Here is a 15,902-nt window from a genome sequence, read left to right as displayed (position 1 = left end):
ATCTATCTATCTATCTATCTATCTATCTATCTATCTATCTATCTATCATCTATCACAACTTATTTACTTTGTATCCCCTCTGCAGCCCCCTTCCTCTCCTCCCAGTCCCACCCATACTCCGTTTTCTTCCCCTATGCCCTTTCCCTAGTCCCCTGATAGGGGATGACCTCTTCCCCATCTATCTGACCCTAGCCTATCAGGTCTCTTCAATGTTAGCTGTATCATCTGCCTCTGTCTCCTGTGTTTTTAAAGGTATGCCTGGAATGTGGCGAAGATTATTGCTCAGGCTGCTTTGCTAAAATGCACCAGAAGGGGGCACTGAAGTTCCACAGAACAACTCTTTTGCAGGTAGGAAGCTTAAGAGTTGATTCCTAAAATGTTACAACATAAATGAATTTAAACATATCTAATTGTCTAGAATTCAGGAAAATTTACATTAATTTCTAAAATCCTGTTAGGTACAGTCAGACTTGACATGTATCTTAAAATTAATTCACTGAACGCTAATTCAGATTTTATTTAGCTATTTAAACTTTGTTAATATAGTCCCTTAAATTCTTAGCTTGACTATGATCTTCAGATTCTGCACCTATCTATGAAATTACAATATTAAGATTAGACAATATTTTTATATATCTCAGTTTCAAGTAAATAATTGGTTTAAGTACAATTTCTAGCTAGCTTATGAATAGAAATGTTTCCTTTCATGTTATGTAAACATTTGTTCATCTCCATCCACTATCAGCTAGGTAAACTCAAGAGGGACATCCTTTTCCATCATATGCTGGGATCTTTTATTTGTTCTTTTAAATTTATTGATTGCTTTGTAAAATGTCTCAGCTCTAGCCCTGATAAACACCTTTAAAACTTTGATACATCAAGAATAGATATGGTTAGAGATAGAGATGGCATTACACTAGTTACTTTTAATGTTGCGTTCATTTATCATAAATGCCATAAACCCTTTTATAGCAATTTATTCAACAGTACTTTCTAGAGTACCTTCTAGGATGCTTGGTCTTTGCCAGACAGTGATATCACACAAGTTAATATTGCTAGCCTCCTGCTGATAAGAACACAGAGATAAAATGAGAATCAAAGACCTGACTTAATAGTTAAAGATATTAATAACCCATAACGAATGAAAAAATTACCAGATGTGTGCTTGGAAACATTTTTGTGGGATTCCAATCTTTACTTGTCCTCTTCACATAAATATGTTTAGCTTCTGAAGATGCTGGCCCTTTATGATGGGTCAGCACTGTAGAGATCTAACAGATCTACCTCATATGTGCCAAACCTCCTCATCTGTGTGTGTGTGTGTGTGTGTGTGTGTGTGTGTGTGTGTGTGTCAGAGAGAGGAAACCCATCATTCTTCATGAACCTTCAATCTTGTTTTTGTGTCCTTTTTCCCTGGGACCTAAGCTTGTTGCTTAGGCTATGCTGCCTGACCCAGGAGGGACCTTTTTAAACTCCCCCTTCTCAGTGATGAATTTAGAAATGTATTCCACTATTCCTGGCTTTTTACTTGAGTGCTGGGTCTATGGCTTCTGAGACAGGAACACTACTCAGTGAGCTACTTCCTCATCCTGTCATTTATTTTTCAATTACCAACTAGTACTTGGAGCTGGCAAACAGAAAGGGCAGACAACATGGAGAAAAAAACAACCAACCAACCAACCAAACAAACAAACCAAACCAAACTAAAACACTCTTTACCTTGAGATAATATAACTGAATACCACCAGAAATCAAAATTAAACTATCAAAAGCAGTCTAACTCTTAGAATGTAACTACTATAGAATTCATCATGGTGAAGGCAAATGTCTAATGATCTTACTGTAAGTTCTTAATGGAAAGTTCTCATTGGATGGTTTATTCACCCAGCACGCTTCTAATCACCACTCAGTGAACTGAAACATGCTGTCTTGTAAGGAAGATACAAAGGAGACTGAACCTCAGCTTCTTCCTTTAATCTTAGTGTTTGAGATTCTAAGTGTACCCAAGCTGACTTCTCTTATCCTTTCCCTTCTGTACCCACTGCCCCTCTGACTGGGGCCCATACATCCTTTACAGGACTTTGATATGACTTTCCGTAGATATGTGATTATAATGTGGGTCAAGTCATGCTTACCGAAACAACCCAAACCAGAGAGCTCTTTCTCAACACGAGCCTCTTTCTCTGCCATATTTTTATTAGAATCATTAAAAATGATTTTATAACCTGATTTACATTAATCTAATATTTTTATATTAGAATCCTAGGAAATTCTAAATGTAGAAAAGATCAAGAAAGTAAGGAAGCATTTACTAAGTGTATATTAACTATCACACATTTTAAAAATTAGAGTATACTTATTTGGAAATGTAAATTTCCTGTGGGCCCCATAGTGCCTTTTCAGAGAGCACTTATAACATTCTGTAGGCTATTTTTCCATTGTTATTAATATATAATTTATAGACACCAGTTGCACATGTGCAAGCTTGTTTGATCTCTTCATGAATACGTGTCTTGAGAAATATCGCCTGGACCAAGCCAATGAACATATTAGTCACTTCATCCGCTGTGTTTTTCTATTACTTTTATTTCTGTTTTAGTGTGTGTGATAAGAACACATCAAACCCTGCTGCCATAGCACTTTCTAGTTTTGACTGCAGATGAGGAAAGGTTGTTAAGCCTCAAATAGTAAAATGATACCTAACCTCATTAGGAATTTGAAATCGAGGAAAACACATTTGTCTCTAAAAGTTAACATGGATGAATTTTGTGCGTATACAAATCAGAGTGTAGGAGAAGACCTCTCTACCTAACCTGATCCTTCCCTCTCTCCCTCCCTCTCTCCCTCCTTCCCTCCCCAAAGGCCTTCCTCTTTTCTACCAATCAGTCATTAATTTGGATATCTTTTCCTTTGTAGATCTCATTAATTAGAAATATTTTATTTTTTTGGTGTTCAACTTTTTCTTTGTTTCTTTATTTTTTTTAATTAAAAAAATTTTTTTTGAGACAGCATTTCTCAGCGAAACCTTGGCTGTCCTGGACTTGCATTGTAAACCAGTCTGGCCTTGAACTCACAGAGATCTGCCTGCCTCTACTTCCCTGAGTGCTGGGATTACAGGCATGCGCCATCATGCCCAGCCAACGTTGGTACATTTAAGCCATATAAATTCTTGGTCTACAGAGCAATTCATATTGTGGTTCAGTCATTATGTATATTTTGTAAGACATTATCTGGTTTTACATTAAAAATAAGTGTCTGCAATATTTAAATTAAGCTATATATTACTATTCTCATGCTAACTAACACTAATTTTAAGGTATTCTATATAATTTATGATTGATTCATGATTGGCACTGATTGAAACATTTCAGGTTTCCATGCCTCTTTCAATCCCTAATAAATAGCTAATCACGTGCAGAATGAACTATAAAGGCACAGGAGCAGTTACGAACTTCTAAAAGTTCTGTTTATTTAGTTAGAAAAATTCTCAGTTTTGAAACTTGAATTTTTTTAGATGAAAAATAAGGTATTAATATATCAAACATTCATATTTCCTTGTAACAATAACCGCCTAAGAGAACACGGATCAGAGAAGTAGGAGGCTGCAGAAAACACAGAAAGCATTCTACTGTGAACTCAGACATGCACAGGGGAGGTTGGATTAAGTAAATCATGAATAGATAGATTATAGTAAGTAGCTTTTCTTAATTGGAATGGAGAGTCTTTTAAGAGCGAAGTTGAAACCTCAGAATGGGAGTGGTTAGGAAAGGAAGAAGAGACTATCCAGGCCAGAATTTCGTACTGTCTTGCATGAGGACTTTTATCTCCCAGGAAGGGAATACACAAACATGGGTGGGGAATACATGTTTGCTCGAATAAATTTACATGGAAATAATTGCTGAGTAAATGAATCTCAGCATCAGAACACAGTGTGTGCTTATTAACTTCATTATATTTTAATTACATATTTAAATTGACAATGTCCATTACTAGATTTTAGGCTCAAATGAACACTGTCCCATTAATGTTTAAAATGATATATTTTGATAAGTCATTGTGGAGAATATAATAATAACTTGGGTGGTCTTTCAAAGGCTATTTGCAGTACACATGCATATTGTGGGTGTGATGTGTGTGTCCCTCAGATTCCCTTCTTACAGTTTAGATGCTGTCTTCCATGACTGCTGGACCACTGGTGTAGACAGGCCATCATTGAGACCCTCTCCAAGAATTTTTTTTTCCATAGCATCTATCAGTTCTTACCTGTCTGCTAAGGGGTGGCTGTGTTTGTTTCTATTCTGTTGATATCACAAGATACCACAGACCGGATAGTTTATAGCGAATAAACATTCTATTTAGGTCAGAGTTTTGGACGGGACACCCTCGAGGGGCTACATCTGGAAAGAGTCCCTGTGGCAGGCAAAGCACTACAGAGGCTTGAGTTTGTACAGTCTGTCACTTGGTCACAGGGACAGCAACAACCTTCTAAGATAAATTATTGAGGCATGAATTGTCTGTCCTAATCATGTAAAGATCTCACTTGGTACCACATTTTAACATCTCAGAAATGGAGTTTACATTTGAATAAATTCTAGAGGGAGACCTACAATCAGAGCATTCTCCCACAAAAAATCCAAACAGCCTTTTTGTTTCAATTTGCTACAACTCTCATTGCCATTAAAATTCCCTTTTTGTAGTTGTCACTGGGCTCAGCTTCTTTATTTCCCTGATTTTTACTCTTCTCTTGCTTAAAGTTGGTGTTTCCTGAACACTGAAGTAAAATTCTGGAAGACAAATTCTACAATTATTTTTTGAGGAGAACTTGATTCATGACAGTGTAGAATTCAGAGTAAACTTATACCTTGTTATTGGCTTAGTTTTGGGGAATGATAGACATTTTTAAAGGTCAATTCATAGAAATTGAGAAGCCCCAGTACTCAAGTGTGAAGGTATAAATAGGAACAGCAGCTCTATAACAGACACAGTAAAAATTACCTGTTGTGCCATGGAGGTTAAGAAAACTTGACTTATTGCTGCTTTCTAGAATTGTCTAAATATCCTTTGGAGGGTCCAGTTTACCCAAAGGGTTGATGGATGTCTAAAGTGCAATGCATTCCACTCTGTACTTAAGAAGGAACAGGGTTGAGTTTGCTCAGAGTCTTCTCCTGAAGTTATCAATAAGGTAGAACAATGTGGATACCAAGAAATTCCCCTTCAAAAGGAATTACCACATGTTCATTTGATCTTACAGTAAAATTACAAAGTTATTATGGAAATAATAAAAACTGCTACTCACAAATATTAATGCTATACTTCAAATAAAATATTTTAAATATGTATAACAGCTGGGTATTGCGATTTCTTTACCATTTCTTGGTTATGAATAATGCTTTTCCTACACTACAGGGTTAAGTTCACTGACCTTTAATCCATTCATCACTTTGTGCTAACTCAGCTACAGGTTTTTAAAATCAGCTACAGATTTTTAAAAAATCACATCACTACTTGCTGCTCACTCGTCCATGTCTTCTGATAAGATTCCAACGTCCAATAGAAATGTGTCACATTTGGTCCTGACTGCATTCTCAGGAGCTGTACCTGTCTCTTATAAATCAAGTATTTGAGAGAATAAAAATATGAATGGATCCCTAATGATATAATCACATTTCTGAAATAGCACAAAGTGGTATTTTAGTCAGCAAAAGTTTGTTTTCTCCATATTTTGAAAGCTAAAGAATTTATTAGCCAAAATTGGACAAAGATTATAACTTAATATGCTGTATACAGGTAAAAAAAAATACAGAAGTTTTCCCTCTTTTGTGCTAACTTTGGCCTTTAGTTAACTTCATAGCTCTTTCTTGGAGAGGTAGAAAAAGGTGTCTATGGAACATATTTATAGTAAATATGACCTGTGTAAGACAAGTTTTATTTTAGCAGGAAAAACCTACAGATAGAGGGTAAACTAGAGCCCCCTACCTGCAGAGAGCTTTGTACCTGGTACATCCCCTGTGGTGATTTAGAAGCCCTGGCATGCAGATTGGCTCCTGGGAATATAATAAGGGAAAGCCAGGCATCTGGTATATATGCCACAGCTCTTCTTCTGCCTGGACCCCTACACAGGAGCCTTCCCAGAACAAACACTGAAGCTGTCCTGCTGGAAAGCCAATATGCCTGTTTCCGAGTTTACTGTTCCCCAGAGCAGCGTGGTGAGAGCATTTGTAGTCTGACAGCTTAACTCAGGCTTGGTCAACATTTCATTTAAGTGTTTGATAACTCACTCAGAATTTTAAAAGTAGGCTGATATGACTACCAATAAAAATACTGTTCTGAGAGCAATTGATAGGGAACAATATTTTTCACAGAGAAGAAACAATTCATATACTATGGATATGACCATGTAAGATGTACAGTTCAACGGATTTTTTAAATTAAATTTTTATTTTTACATTAATTACATTTTATTTGTTTTGCATCCCAGCTGTAACCCCTTCCCTCATTCCCTCCCAATGCCACCCTCCCACTCTCATCTCCTCCCATGACCCTCTCCAAGTCCACTGATAGGAGTGATCCTCTTCCCCTTTCATCTGACCCTAGCTTATCAAGTCTCATCAGAACTGGCTGCATTATCTTCCTCTGTGGCCTGGCAAGGCTACACCTCTCTCAGAGGGGGTGGTCAAAGAGCCAGCCACTGAGTTCATATCAGAGACAGTCCCTGTTCCCCTTACTAGGGTACCCACTTGGATACTCAGCTGCCATGGGCTACATCTGAGCAGGAATTTTAGTTTATATGCATGAATGGACCTTGTTCCTTGGTTGGAGAACCAGTCTCAGAAAAGACCCCTGTGCCCAGATATTTTGGTTCTGTTGCTCTCCTTGTGGAGCTCCTGTCCTTTCAAGGTCTTACTAACTACCCCTTCTTTCATATGATTCCCTGCACTCTGCCCAAAGTTTGGTTTTGAGTCTCAGCATGTGCTTTGATACACTGCTGGGTAGAGTCTTTCAGAGGCTCTCTGTGATAGGCTCCTGTCCTGTTCCTTGTTTTCTCCTTCTTCCAGTGTCCAAGGAATGGATACAGAACTTTTGGTACACTTACACAATGGAATACTACTCAGCAATTAAAAACAAGGAAATCATGAAATTTGTAGGCAGATGGTGGGATCTAGAAAAGATCATCCTGAGTGAGGTATCCCAGAAGCAGAAAGGCACACACGGTATATACTCACGTATAAGTGGATACTAGACCTATAATATAAGATAAACATACTAAAATCTGTACACCTAAGGAAGCTAACCAAGAAGGAGGATCCTGGGTAAGATGATCAATCCTCACTTAGAAAGACAAATGGGATGGACATTGGAAGTTCAATGAATGTTTTTGCTGATATGTGTAATTATTGGCTGAATTAATTTTGAACATGTGTATCAGCTCCATTACTACACTCACACTCCTGGTATTCCTACCCATTCCCAGACAATCTTTTACTTTCAGTATTTCATTTGTTTTATAGACACGTAACAGCATTCTGTTAAATGACTAGCAGATTTTATTCATCCATTCATTGTCTGATGCATACCTGTTTTGCCTTCACATTTGAAGCTATTATGAAGAATGTTAATGAAATTTTCAATTCGTTTTTTAAATTTTTTTGGTTTTCCCTTGTGCATATGTGTTGCATGTAATGACCGATGGCCTTAGGTTTTCTCCTTAGTCTCCTGAGCACCAGAACCATGTATGTGCACTTTGCTGATCAACAAAGTTTGACCAGTTTTGTTTGAGACAGGGTCTCTCCTAGGCTGATAGATTCATTCCATAGGCCAGACTTCATAGCACTGGAGCTTCTAGCGTCCTTCTGTTTCCTCTCCAAAAGCTGGAGCTAGAGTTATATACCACTTGACCTGGCTGTTCTCATGGGTTTTGGGAAGCTTCAGTTAGGCCCTCACACTTTGAAGATAATAACATCATCAATGGAATCATTTACTCAGACCAGGAAGAGTGGGAAAGGGAAATAAAGACAGTTGGAAAGATAGGGAGAAGAGAAAGTAGGGCTTCTGTTATCTTTCAAGAGCAAGAACATGAGTGGCTTAGGTAGTGTGCTATAAAAAGAGTGATGGGTAAAGCGACCAGTGCAGCAGAGATCATCCCTGCAGTGAACTCTGAACTAATTTAAAAGGGAGAAGAGACTTGTCTTTCATATTTATGTGAAGAGGGTCTTAAAGATAAAATCAAAGATGCAAGCTCAGAAACTTACAGTGCTATGAGAGTATCAGACTAAATAACGGTATAATTTCTGTTTCTGCTTATAGCATGTGCTATGTACATTAGGTTTTATTAGTGCATGGAAAGTATTCCTGGAATTTCAACTTTCTCTTTATGCCATTTATATTTAAAGCTTATGAAACAGATTAACATTATTTGTAAGATCAAATAATTATTTAAAATTACCATTATGTTTAGCAATATTTTTCATAACCTTCTTGAGGTATAATTGTAAAATAATATCTTCACACATTTATTTTATCATATTTGATAGGTTGTGATATACTCATGTGAGCCATTATATAACCTAATTATAGCAATAAACTTATTGATAACCTGTAGAAGTGCCCTGATTTCCTTGATCTATGTATTCTGGAAGGAAGAATATTTAACATGGAGCTACAGAAAAATGTGTTAATGAATAAATGCACAGAAGGCAAAATATTGCTCAACTATTAATATGTGATAACCAAAAAATATAAATATGGTGTCGGAATAGAATAACATGAACTGATTAGTACAAGGAGAGAGAAATTAGAGATAGAGTTCAATGGAGTTCAGAGATGAGTTAGTTACGGGACTGGAACAATGGCTCAGTTGTTTAGAGTATTGGCTGCTCTTCCGGAGGCCCCTGGACCCACAAAACAACTTATAATGGAGTGTAACTTCAGGTCCAGGCAATATGACACCCTTTTCTGGCATCTGAGAGGAACGGCACACATGTATTACAGATGTATAGATGTAGATAAAACTTGCAAACACAACTATACTTAAAAATATTTTAAAAGGTGAGTAATTTCTGTGTTTCCGATGCTCACAAAAGTGCCGGGAGTAACAGCAGGGCAGTGTGCAGCGAGGGCTGTTGCTACGAGTGTGTAGGAACACATTTTGGAGGGCCTTTATAGAATAGTAAATGAAGTATGTATCAAATATTTAACAACATGCCCTTCTCCTTAGTCAAATTTTGTATAACAGAATATTATTTTGGGTATTTTCAATGTCTAACCAAATAAAACCACCCTCTTATTTAATGGCATGAGGCAGAATCCTTTATAAAATGCACATACTAACTACATTGTCTCCTGATTTTTTTTTTAACAAGGTGTGACAGCTTTACAGTGGTTTTGGTTGAATTAGTTTAGGCTTACCACTCTTTATAGATTAAAACTGTTCAGTGGTGATGTAAGAAATACTATATTTATCATTCAAGTAAGACAGATTTCTTGATCATTCGTTGCTGGTGAATTTATTCTGCTATGTCTAAAGATCTGTTATTCAAATAATTGAATATGAAATCATTTGTTCTTCATGTATCTCAAATATGAGTAATTGCTGAAAGAAGCTAACTCAGCTGAACGCATTCATTATAAATGTAACATTAGCTGAAAACAACAGTAAGTACTTGCTACAATAATTAATATAGTGCATAATTATATGGCATCCACACTGAAAATAGGTAGCAAGATTGCAGGTATGAATTCCCGGTGTTGCTTCCCTTGGTTATCCAGGCTTAAATATTGCTTCTTACAAAGAAGTTCTTGATGCAACAGAAATTGAAATGTACAATTCTTTGGCCACAAATCCCACCTTTTGTTTTCCTGAGACTGAGTGCTTGCATTTCTTTTTTTGGATACTAATTTATATTTTTAGTAGCTACATTCACATGTCATCTTGTCCTCTTTTTAAAAAAATAATCTTTTAATTGGGCTAGTATCAAGATGTCAAGTGATTAAATAAATTAGTTAAAGTTTAAAAAGAAAAAGAAATGTCCATCTTTTACCCATAGCAGATTGTCCTTCTGTGCTTATGCTGAGGACACAGGAGCACTTGGAGATATAGTCCGGCTGACGTTGTTGTCCTTGGAAGTTCAAGAAGGGCAGAAGAAGATGTTAAGAGGACTATGAAGAAGCAGATCCTCCAGGACATTTATATTTTCCATTTTTATTTATTTTTTTCCCTCAAAGGAAGAAGAATTTCAATATAGAGACATAAGAGCATAGACATAAGGAATCTCAGATCACTTTTCTTGTGTTGTTTAGCCAAGTTGTATTTGAAGTACAGTTCAATAGTTAAAACCTCAGTTCCAGGGCCATTTTTTCCGTCTGTTATCTGGTACTGAGGTCACACATTACTGAAGAAAATATAACACATCTTATCCTGGGGGATGTTTTTTTATTTCATATGGTCTGTTACTTGGTGGTAATAGCAAATATCAAATCTGGATTAGGTATATTTGGCATCATTTATCTGTTGTATGATGGATTACATTTGGAATAAACCACAAATGCCAAGACCCTTTATCATTTTGATTATCTCCTTAGTGTAAAAGAAAAATAATAATGCATAAGCCAGCAATTAAGAAAATCTGATAGAAACCAGAAAGCGAACACTTCATAGGAAAGGTTCAGCTAATGGTCTAAGTTCTGCTTCAAATTGAATGTTTTTGGAAACTATAGGCACATAATTTTTATTTTCAGGGTTTGATTCATATCTGGTTGGTGGTTAAAGCAACAAGATTTTCCAATCTGGACGGTTGCATATCTCAGGCATTTGGCATATTTTTTAGAAATATGAGCAGATTGCTTCCAAATGCAGATTATTTTTCCTGTATTTTTTGTTGGATTTGCAGCATGTGTGTGTGTGTGTGTGTGTGTGTGTGTGTGTGTGTGTGTGTTGTATGTACACATATCTTGGGGGCTGCTGATATGCATCTTTATGCGCAGAGGCAGAGGATAATGTTGGGGGCTTCTGCTCTATTATTGTTTGATCCCATTCTCTTGAACCAGGCTGTGTCTCTGAATCCGGAGGGAGGTTGGTATGCAGCAAGCTCCAGCACCTTCCCTGCCTCTGTCCTGGAGCACAAGGTTTACAGGCCCAGGATGACACCTTCCTTTCACCTGGGCTCTGAGGACTTGACTTAAGGTCTCTACCTTGCATAGCAAGCACCTTTCCCCTCACTGAGCTCTCTGCCTATCCCTGAAAATGCATATCCTGCTGTGGGTCCCTTCGTTGCAAGGAATACTTGTTTCTCTCTAAGTATTTGGCTTTCTCTGTATTTTTACATATATATTTAGGGACTTTGGTACAAATTCTGTTTTTTGTTTTGTTTCAAACTGCCTGATGATTGAAAATTTTGGCCTTTTCTTCCTAGCTTGCACTTGACATTTTATTGTAGTAGAAGGAGTAGATGAAACTTTTGAGCAGTCATTTATTGATTTCCTCCCTAAATTCTGATAAAGAAGTCAGTTAAGGTAAAGCCTACTTTTAGGAAAATTTTTCTAATAAGTCAATCTGTAATTCATCAGAAGAACAAACTGCGAGAACAGAGTTATGTTTTATCAATAGAAATTTGGAGGTAACACTTATCTTTTTTATGGTTATTTAGTTGCTTAACAGGTATAAAAGTATGTGTTTTTTAAATAAGTAATTTAATTAAAAATTAAGTTGATTTTAAAAAAGTACTTCCAAGGCATTACTTTTAATTGATAGTACACAGACTATCACAATTATATGCACTGATGGGAAAATTCAGTATATAACTTATTCTTACAGAAAAATTGTATAGTTAATGCTAATTGCAAATAATATTTATTAAGCATTGAAGCTAATGAATTTGTAATATTCTTTGAGCCTTTAAAAATACATTTTCATTCTCTGTGTATCTTGCCTTATCTCTTAATCTTTATATTTGGCAGAATTCTTTTGCCAGGTTTGGAGCAATCAATTTAGAACAAAGGCTCTCTTTACAATACATCATTTCTAAAACTATGCAAGCAGAAAGCCAGAAACATTTAACCCTCTAGAAGGAGGGTTGTTGTAGATATGGTGGGATGTGATATTCAGGAGGCTGAGGCATCAGGGTCCCAAGTTCAAAACCAACCTCACATTATGGTTTGATTGTCGCCAAATCAAACCGTACCAAAAATTATCATGAATGGAGGCATTCACAGTTCTGTTTTCAAACCTGCAAAGTAAGATGGTGTGAGATGTGTATTAACTTCCTTAAGTTGGAACTGATGGAAGTATGGCTGTGCCAGTGTGCTCATTGGTACTCATTCATTACTCAACACCGAGAGAGGTTCAGTTGACAGTGGAAACCACAGTTCTGCAGCACAGAGGCTGCCATTAAGCGTGCCACTTTATTTTTTTTTTTTTAAATAAAACTTTTACTCTTGGACCTTAACTTTTACAAAATGCCTGCCATCTACTCAGAAATACTCCAAAATATCTGTTTTTTTTTTTCACTTTGATTAATGCTGTATTGTCAGGGTGATAAATTCTTCTTGAGTACAATTTGAAAGATAATATCATTCTAAGGGGAGGAAAAGTTGAGGTGAGAATTTAGAATAGTTACCAGATGAAATCCCACCATCACATCATGGGGTGAAGGATGTGGAGGAACGCAGAAATACTGGCAGTAAATCATAGTCTGGCTCTAGTTTAAACTTCTGTCCTACAGTGAAATATATGATTCACTATGTTCTTTAAAGGCTGTTTTTATTTGAATTTAAACATTCTTAACATAGAATATCATTGCATAGGTAAATTTGCACAATCTCTGTCTCCTTATTTTGTTCCTACGTGTTAGCACTGCTATACCTAAATTTTCTTATTTAGAAGATCTAAACAAAATTATCTTTGAGTTGTTTCTCAATATGAAAACAGTATCTTAATGTATAGTTCAATATTATACCTAATAGGCACATTAGTCTATTATAACTACAATAATATTTATGTTCTTGTTCGTTGGCAATTTAGTGCTTAAGATGGTAGCTGTTGTATCATTAAGTGAAAGATAATATGATTTGTGCCACAAGTTAAATGTGCAACTCTAAATAGACACAAATGTTTTCACAAGTGTATTCCCAAATTTTCTTCCAAGACGTCCAGATTATATCACTTTATCTCCAGATATGTGTTTGGTTTTTCACTATATTTCCAGGGTTTCAAGATAAGTTACAACTAGGAAGTACAAATAGAACAGATTGCACTTTTATTATGAACCCCATAACTCCAAAGAATATAAAGACTGTCTCCACCAAAGCAAACATATTTATTACATGACAGCTGTTTGAATTCACCTGGGACACGTGGCCGAGGTGCCTATTTAACCAAGTTGACTTGGCCTCCAGATTCTCCCACCATCCCTCAATCCCAACCTGTTGCAAGGCATGGCTGCCATAACCAGACCTCTACCTTGATCTCTCCAGCCCAAGGGTGGGGCTTCTAAATTTTAACTGTAGTTACTTTTAGGTCTTTCTAGAAATCTTATGTATTTTAAGATATGATATGACCTTAATATGATGGATGGTAATTTATAATGTTTAATCAAATATCAAAAAAAAACCCCACACCAAATAGGTCAATTAAAAACAAAAAAAAATGTTTTCTAAGTTTTACATAGTAATTTTGATTTTAGGATCAGTGTTTTGTATATATTTTTAAAAGGAAGAGCAAGGTTAAAAATCTGCTAGAAATAAATTTAACACGGTTATTGAAAAGCAAGGGTAAAATACATTTCCTATGTTATCAATGGAAAATAATTTAAAAAATATGAATGAAAGGGTTCATTATATTCAAACCCTGATATTTTCATGGTCATTTGACTTTGGCTATTGCTCTCTGAAATTAGTTTTCCTTAGTTTCATAATGAGCATCTTTACTATTTACTCTCTCTCTTTGTGGGATTGTCATTAAATGCAGAAAAATGGTATATATGCACAGCCTTACACCACACACACACACACACACACACACACACACACACACACTCACACACACAGTGTTACTAAGAGTTAAAGACATGCAGGTAAAATTAAATTGTCAGTTATGCAAGGCTATGTACTGACATATATTCATAGTGTGTGCTGCTGCATCTCCCGTGACAATTTTGTCCACACTCTGCACACTTCCATTCCCTCCCTTTCATCCTCGTTGTTCTCTATTCTTTCCATTCTTTCCATCTCCCCTAATTTTCACTCCCACTTTCAGATCCTTATCCTTCTACATATCAAGAGTTCAAGGATTCACAGACAATGGAAAACATGGTGTTTTGCCTCTCTGTATCGGATTTAATTCACTTAAAATGACGACACGGACTTGCGTCTGTTTTCCATCAAATAAACACTCCATCCTCTTGGGGGTTGGCCAAACGGCAAGTATCTGCACATGTACCACGTACGCTCTAGCCATCCATTTACCATTGCCCAGGTGGCTGATTTCCTAACTCGGCTACTGCGCACAGAGCTACATAAACATGGGTGTGGTGGTCTCCGCTGTGTGTGTGGAAACTGTTGTGTGTATGTTTGGAATCCTGGAGTATATTCACCCACACGTCCTATGGTTGAGTCACATGGTAGCTCCACTCTTGGATATTTGTGATGTGATGCAGTCATCCTGATTTAAATGATAATCGGAGTAGTTTGTGTTCCACAAGTGGGATACAACTCTTCCTTTTGTCCTGCAGCCTTGCTACCATTTCTTTTGAGTTTTCATTTTTTTTATTTTTTATAAATTACAGTTTATTCACTGTATCGCAGCTATAGCTCCCTCCCTCATTTCCTCCCAATCCCACTCTGCCTCCCTCCTCTCATCCCATCCCCCTCTTCCAAGTCCACTGAGAGAGGAGGTTCTCCTCTCTTTCCATCTGAACCTGGATTACCAGGTATCTTCAGGACTGAGGTAAAGATTCTTAAAGTAGTTTTAAATTTCAATCATCAGTGTTTTGTTTTTTGAGGTCTTTGTACATATTAGATGTTAATCTCTCTCTCTCTACATATTGAGGAAGAGGGTCCAGAAAGAATGACAGACAGAACCAGAGGATCAGAGAGTTTGCTGTGGGATTGTTTCTTCTAGTAATGTCAAAAGCCGAAGCTATAACATCTCACCAACAGGAATGCCTAAAAATAAGCTGAACAAAAAGAAAAACAAAAATCAATATATGTCAAAGTGCATGGGGAGAAAGCCCAGTAAGGCCTTAATAATGCACAAAGAAATACAGGCAATTAAGGAATATTGAAAGTGGTAGAAAATTATTTCCCCAAGAAAGAGCACACTGTTTGGTTATCTAATACCTAATTGCCAGCCTTGAAATCATATATCCAAGTAACATTATAGCAGGGTCTATTTAAAGAAATAACTTCATGTGTGTGCACTTGTATTTGTGTAGCAACATTAAATTTAAAAAGTGCCATAAATTTGTAAAAGGTCAATAAATGGTTTCTGGAAAGGTTTAAAGGGAGGAATGAGGATGGGAAAATAATATAATTATATTATTTTCTAAAAAATAAACAATAAATTGATGGTTTATCATTTTATTTTTATCTTAATTTTTGATACTGTAACTTTATTTTTAATTTTTTATTATTATTAATTATTATTTCTTCACTTTGTATTCCAGCTGGAACCCCCTCCCTCATCTTCTCCTGGTCCCACCCTCCTTCGAACTCTTCTCTCCCACATGTTCTTCCCCTAGTACAACGATAGGAGAGGTCCTCCTTCTCTACTATGTGACCGTAGCCTATCAGGTCTCATCCTGTCTGGATCCTCTTTCCTCTATGGCCTAGTAAGGCTACCTCACCAGGAGGAGGTGATCAAAGAGCCAGCCACTGAGTCCATATCAGAGACAGTCCCTGTTCCCCTTACA

General features: G+C 36.6%; 1 protein-coding gene across 1 annotated transcript in view; it reads left to right on the top strand.

Moving 5' to 3' along the window:
* Positions 1–15,902, top strand: part of Zbbx (zinc finger B-box domain containing) — a 104,094-nt gene that overhangs the window by 28,600 nt on the left and 59,592 nt on the right. Inside the window, exon 7 of the mRNA XM_055596637.1 lies at positions 253–348. Within this exon, the coding sequence (XP_055452612.1) occupies positions 253–348 (96 nt within the window). The remainder of the gene's footprint in view (positions 1–252; positions 349–15,902) is intronic.

Source organism: Psammomys obesus, unplaced genomic scaffold (assembly GCF_907164565.1).
Source record: "Psammomys obesus unplaced genomic scaffold, mPsaObe1.curated_primary_1811, whole genome shotgun sequence".
NCBI classification, from domain to species: domain Eukaryota; kingdom Metazoa; phylum Chordata; class Mammalia; order Rodentia; family Muridae; genus Psammomys; species Psammomys obesus.
The sequence above is the reverse complement of the archived record's forward strand: the minus strand, read 5'-3'. Positions and strand labels throughout refer to the sequence as shown.